The 7165-nt window shown below is 39.8% G+C and overlaps 1 protein-coding gene across 1 annotated transcript in view; it reads left to right on the forward strand.

Annotated features, from left to right (window-relative positions):
• LOC138853488 (homeobox protein caupolican-like) overlaps positions 1 to 6829 on the forward strand; it is a 7254-nt gene extending 425 nt beyond the window's left edge. The window contains exons 2-3 of the mRNA XM_070090401.1: positions 1 to 50; positions 6397 to 6829. The exon at positions 1 to 50 is cut by the window's left edge and continues 198 nt beyond it. Of these exons, the coding sequence (XP_069946502.1) occupies positions 1 to 50; positions 6397 to 6736 (390 nt within the window). The 3' untranslated portion in view covers positions 6737 to 6829. The remainder of the gene's footprint in view (positions 51 to 6396) is intronic.
• The last annotated feature ends 336 nt before the right edge of the window (positions 6830 to 7165 follow it).

Consider the following 7165-nt stretch of genomic DNA (forward strand, 5'->3'; position numbering starts at 1 on the left):
ACACATCTCATGTCTGCCGTCAACCCCGCTCAGTATATGGCTGGATACAGGTGTGTATATGTCTGGATACAGGTGTGTGTTTGGCAGGATAATGGTGATTGTATAGCTTACTACAGGTGTGTATTAAGTTAGAGACAGGTGTGTATTTTGCTGGATGTAGGTGTGTGTGTATATGTCTGGTAATAGATGTGTGTATATGACTGGACACAGGTGTGTATGTTGCTAGATACAGGAGTGTATATTGCTAGATACAGATGTGTATATACCTGGAAACAGACATGTATACGCTGGATAATGGAGTGTGTAAAGTTCTCTGTGTATTTTGAAAAATAGTGTTTTAAATAATAAGAAAATAAGAACATAAGAAAGGAGGAACACTGCAGGAGGCCTGCTGGCCCATACTAGGCAGGTCCTTTACAATTCATCCCACTAACAAAACATTTGCCCAACCCAATTTTCAATGCCACCCAAGAAATAAGCTCTGATGTGAAAGTCCCACTCAAATCCAACCTAAATTTGAAACTACCCAAAGTCCCAGCCTCAATAACCCAACTAGGTAGACTGTTCCACTCATCAACTACCCTATTTCCAAACCAATACTTTCCTATGTCCTTTCTAAATCTAAACTTATCTAATTTAAATCCATTACTGCGGGTTCTCTCTTGGAGAGACATCCTCAAGACCTTATTAATATCCCCTTTATTAATACCTATCTTCCACTTATACACTTCGATCAGGTCTCCCCTCATTCTTCGTCTAACAAGTGAATGTAACTTAAGAGTCTTCAATCTTTCTTCATAAGGAAGATTTCTAATGCTATGTATTAATTTAGTCATCCTACGCTGATTGTTTTCTAACGAATTTATGTCCATTCTGTAATATGGAGACCAGAACTGAGCTGCATAATCTAGGTGAGGCCTTACTAATGATGTATAAAGCTGCAGTATGACCTCTGGACTTCTGTTGCTTACACTTCTTGATATAAACCCCAGTAATCTATTTGCCTTATTACGTACGCTTAGGCATTGCTGTCTTGGTTTAAGGTTGCTGCTCACCATAACCCCCAAGTCCTTTTCGCAATCTGTATGGCTAAGTTCTACATCATTTAACTTATAAGTACTAGGGTTATGGGCACTCCCAAGCTTCAGAACCTTGCATTTATCTACATTGAACTGCATCTGCCACTTTTCTGACCAAGAATAGAGTTTGTTTAAATCCTCCTGAAGTTCCATAACATCTACGTTTGAATCAATTATCCTACCTATCTTTGTGTCATCGGCGAATTTGCTCATATCACTAGTAATTCCCTCATCAAGATCATTGATATATATTATAAACAACAACGGGCCCAAGACTGATCCCTGTGGAACGCCACTTGTTACAGATCCCCACTCGGATTTAACCCCATTTATGGACACTCTCTGCTTCCTGTCAATGAGCCATGACTCGATCCACGAGAGCACTTTTCCCCCAATGCCATGAGCTGCCACTTTCTTTAACAGTCTATGGTGCGGAACTCTATCAAAAGCCTTACTAAAATCTAAGTAAATAATATCAAATTCTTTATCGTAGTCAACAGCCTCAAAAGCTTTACTGAAGAAAGTTAATAAATTAGTTAGACAAGACCGGCCTCTTGTGAATCCATGCTGAGTATCATTAATCAAGCTATGCTTATCGAGATGGCTTCTTATAATCTCAGCTATAATTGACTAGTAATTTGCCTACAATTGAGGTCAGGCTTATTGGGCGGTAATTTAATGGTAACGACTTGTCCCCTGTTTTAAAAAAAGGAATTACATTAGCCATCTTCCACATATCAGACACTACACCTGTTTGAAGAGATAAATTAAAAATATTAGTTAATGGTTCACAGAGTTCCATTTTGCATTCCTTAAGAACCCTTGAAAAAACCTCATCAGGACCCGGCGACTTATTTTGCTTCAGTCTGTCTATCTGCTTCACAACCATTTCACTAGTGACTGTGATGTTACATAATTTATCTTCTTCTAGCCCACTATAAAAATTAATTACTGGAATATTGTTAGTGTCTTCCTGTGTAAAAACTGAGAGAAAATAATTATTAAAAATCGAGCACATTTCACTCTCTTTGTCAGTAAGGTGCCCATAGTTATTTTTAAGGGGACCTATCTTATCTCTAACTTTTGTTCTATAGACCTGGAAAAAACTTTTTGGGTTAGTTTTAGAATCCCTAGCAACTTTAATTTCATAGTCCCTTTTAGCTTTTCTTATCCCCTTTTTAATGTCCCTCTTAATGTCAATATACTGATTCATAAGATGACCCTCACCTCTTTTGATATGCCTATAAATTCCTTTCTTATGCTCTAGTAGATACTTGAGCCTATTATTCATCCATTTTGGATCATTTCTATTTGATCTAATTTCTTTATATGGGATAAACGTTCTTTGAGCAGCATGTATAGTGTTCAGAAAACTGTCATATTGATAGCTCACTTCGTTACCCCAGTCAACAGATGATAAGTGTTCTCTAAGCCCATCGTAATCTGCTAAGCGAAAATCTGGGACTGTTACTGAGTTATCGCTACTATCGTACTTCCATTCAATGCTAAGTGTAATTGATTTGTGGTCGCTAGCACCCAGTTCCTCTGAAATTTCTAAATTATTAACAAGGGATTCATTGTTTGCCATAACTAAGTCAAGCAGGTTATTTCCCCTTGTAGGTTCTGTCACAAACTGCTTCAAAAAACAATCCTGAACTACTTCTAAGAAGTCGTATGATTCTAAATTCCCTGTCAAGAAATTCCAATCAATATGACTAAAGTTAAAGTCTCCTAGAATTACTACATTATCGTGCCTTGTGGCCTTAACAATTTCCTCCCATAGTAGTCTCCCTTGGTCCCTATCTAAGTTTGGGGGACGGTATATCACTCCTAAAATCAGTTTTTCATGCCCCTCTGAAAATTCTATCCAAACAGACTCTGTATGTGTTACTTCAGACTTAATACCTGTTTTTATGCAACAGTTCAAGCGATCTCGGACATACAATGCCACCCCACCCCCGTTCCCGATACTTCTATCTACTTGGAACAATTTAAAACCCTGAATATGACATTCCGCAGGCATGTCCCGACTTTTTGAATTAAACCACGTCTCAGTTAAGGCAAATACATCAGTGTTACCTGCACCAGCAACTAATCTCAACTCGTCCATCTTATTTCCTAGCACTACGGCAATTAGCATAATAAACATTGAAAGACTCTCCTTTCTCTTTACCCTTCCTGCTCATTTCTGTTTTTCTACTAAACCTATCACTGTCCTTATCACCCAAAGTCCCTGGCTTTTCAATATCTACCTCGTTCTGCTTATTACTAGTTCCCCTAGAATTTGTAATATTACTACACTGGGACTTCACTGTTTTCCTGCCAAAACCCATACCACTAACTATTCCTAGTTTAAAGTCCTAACTGCTCCCTCCACTGCAGTCGCCAGTGCTACCACCCCAGACCTAGATAAGTGAACCCCATCCCTGGCATACATGTCATTTCTGCCATAGAAGATGTCCCAGTTGTCAATGAATGTTACCGCATTTTCCTTACAGTATTTGTCCAGCCAGCAATTGACACCAATTGCCCTGGACAACCATTCATTTCCAACTCCTCTTCTTGGCAAAATACCGCATATGATAGGGTACCCACCCTTACTCCTAATTATTTCTATTGCTGACCTATACCTGCTAATCAGGTCTTCACTCCTACGTCTGCCAACATCGTTGCCTCCAGCACTGAGACAGATAATAGGATTGCTCCCATTACCTCTCATGATGTCATCCAGACGGCTAACAATATCCTCCTACTCCTGTCCTTCAAGCAGAACGCCCTATCCATATACCTAACTTGGCTATCCCCAACAACAACAATATTCTTACCTTCCCTGATGTCGTTCGTCGTGACGTTCCCAGTAGTCGACTCACATTCGTCAGGTAGCACTGAGAATGTATTAGATGTTTCCACAACAGTTTCCCCGGCAGTCTCTTTCTTCTTCATCGTTTCTACCTTTCCATTCGTCTTCTTGATCGTCAACTTCGTTCCCTGCTGTCCAGCCATTGACCAGTTTCCCTTCTTGACCTGAGGACTCAAAACAGGAGGACTACTACGAATCTTCTTGTTTTCCTTGGTCAGTCGCAGAATCTCCACCTTCGCCAACCTCAATTCTTCCTTAAGCTGTTGGTAAAGTTGCTCGATGGAGGGCATCTTGCTTCAATTCGTAGAGAGCGCGCAAACAGGTCTTCACAGAGCTAAGTACACGTCAACACTGCAGTGAACGCAATCTGCCCGACCAGTTTGTTCCTCAGGGGATCCCAAGAGTGTAAACAGGAGGTCTGCTGCGGCTCCTCGCTGGCGATAATGATAGGATGTAACAATCCTAACAGCTGACTAGACTGCTTGTACAATACAGAAATTTACTGATCTAACCTAACTGAGGGGTCATTTTTTAAAAATAAATAAACATTTAAATGTAAGTTATTTATTTCTGTAGAGCAATACAAGTATGGCATTTATAATAATACAAAAATATTATGATACAATAGTAGGCTTTAGTTATGTAAAATGAATTTCCAACAAATTAGTCCTAAGACTTATTATCCATTTAATTCTAAGTAAATACAGCCTGCCAGGTTGAAAATAAAAAAAATGGTGAATTACAATGAAATAAAATCGATGACATGTGTATTATGATGTAGTTAAATTAGGTTGTTGAAATTAAAGCATTGGAATTAACATAAAGACAATGGTTATAGCATTTATGTGAGAATTAGAATATAATAAGTCATTTTTTAACAATAATTGTAAAGATACTGGCTGATGGGGAAATTTCTTGGAGTTTTCAGGTAGTGATTTCCAAAATAACCAAAAAAAAAAAAAAAAGGCACAATACCGTGACTGGAACGATACATAAATAACCCGCACATAGAAGAGAGGAGCTTATGACGACTTGGACCATTTACAGTGTGACTTTGTAAATGGTCCAAGTCGGACCGAAACGTCGTCGTAAGCTCCTCTCTTCTATGTGCACGTTATTTGTGTATTGATTTCCAAATTTTGGGGTCCTTTTTTTTCTGCATGGAGCTGACAAATAGCGTGAGACGTACACTCGGAATGAGACACTTATGGAACATATGGGAACCTTTATTCAGGAAACGTTTCGCCACACAGTGGCTTCATCAGTCCAATACAGAGTAGAAAGGCGTAAGGAGAGGAGGAGTTTGAGGTAATCAGTCCCTCAGCCTGGAGTCGATGTGTTCAGTCCATCAATCTTGTAGAATGCACCAAAGAATGTGCCAAAGAATGTGCCAAAGATGTTCTTGCTTCTTGTACTGCGTCCATGTGTTGTGTCGCAACCCTCCAGACAGAACTTAAACTCTAGGTGAACGTTAATACTGAGTATCCTGTAGACATGGCATGCACAGTAGAAAGTATAAATACTGTTTTAGTTAAGTCTGAATGAGTAATAATTCTGAGATCAGATATTTGTTGAGTTACAGCAGGTTTAAGGTGATTAGCTGGTGTTGATCCCATCGCAGAGACACAATAGATTAATGATTAGTGTAAGGAGAGGAGGGGAGCATGGAGAACGTCACAGCGGATTTTAGAGAAGTCTACCTTCTCCAGGGAAATCTTCTCAGGAGTTTTTCTGCTTGTAGTTTAGAGAGAGGTTTATAATTCAGAGAGTTCAGAGAGGTTTATAGTTTAAAGAGTTCAGAGAGGTTTATAATTCAGAGAGTTCAGAGAGATTTATAGTTTAGAGAGTTCAGAGAGGTTTATAGTTTAGAGAGTTTAGAGAGGTTTATAATGTAGAGAGTTCAGAGAGATTTATAGTTTAGAGAGTTCAGAGAGGTTTATAGTTTAGAGAGTTTAGAGAGGTTTATAATGTAGAGAGTTCAGAGAGATTTATAATTTAGAGAGTTCAGAGAGGTTTATAGTTTAAAGATTTCAGAGAGGTTTAGAATTTAGAGAGTTTAGAGAGGTTTATAATTTAGAAAATCGTTCCTCTCACTTATGTTTTTTTTTACATATCGCACAAGGATGTCTTCCAGGAAGAAAATAAAGTCACGATACTTTCCTCTCGCTCAGTTGTGACTTGACAATGGCCCAAGACGGACCGTAACGTCGGAATAAATTTTCCAAATCTTTAAATCTTTAAATATATATATATATATATATATATATATATATATATATATATATATATATATATATATATATATATATATATATATATATATATATATTGACAGCACTATATCTTAGAGTCGTCATTCCTTTTAAGAATTATCTTCATGATCATTGGTAGTATGTGTCAGTTTTCCGTCTGTGGTGAGTGTCACTCCAGTCTCTAATACCTCTTGCGGTGCCACAGTGACGGCGTTGGCACAGACACCCCACCCCAGACACCCCCCAACGTGAAGGGCCAGCAGGGCCAGCAGGGCCAGCAGGGCCAGGGCCTGCTGGGGTCCTCTGGGGCCTTCCTTGGAGCTTCATCCACCTCTGGCAGTTACGGCGGCAGCATGGGTGGCAGCGGCCTCTCCTCCTGCTCCCGCGGTTCCACCGCTCAACTAGCGGCTCCCGGAGGAGGCTCAGTCGGAGACACATCCCTCCATCAAAGGTACCAAGGGGGCAGCTCCCACACCACCACCCACAACAACAACGCCACCACCTCCATCCCCAACACAGCCTTCACGCCCGTATACAAAAAGTAAGTCCAAGACTGTTTCACCTCGGCTTTCGTCATGTCTGTAACAACCCAAGGGCTTCAACAGTCCTAAAAGATCTGATGACGCCGCTACTGGCGATACGTTTTCTTGGATAAATGTCCAAAACTGTACGTAATAGCATTAATGCAAGTTACGAATGCTTCGTGACGCTATTCCTAGCGAAACGTTCTCTTGAATAAATTCCCTCAACTATATACATAAATGTCCTCATTCTTCAGCTGTTGCCTGCACGTCTTGGCGCAAGGGCTAAAACCTTCGTTGGGAGTCAACGTTTCGCCCTTGATAGAATGTTATCAAGTGAAAAGATAAGCTTAATAAAAGTCCTTACAGGGCGAACAAGACTGTAAGGAAGGTTTTTCTCTCCCCTGGACAAAATGTGTCTACCATACTTGTCGGTAATACCTCTCACTCTAC

The sequence above is a fragment of the Cherax quadricarinatus genome, chromosome 31 (genome assembly GCF_038502225.1).
Source record: "Cherax quadricarinatus isolate ZL_2023a chromosome 31, ASM3850222v1, whole genome shotgun sequence".
NCBI classification, from domain to species: Eukaryota; Metazoa; Arthropoda; class Malacostraca; order Decapoda; family Parastacidae; genus Cherax; species Cherax quadricarinatus.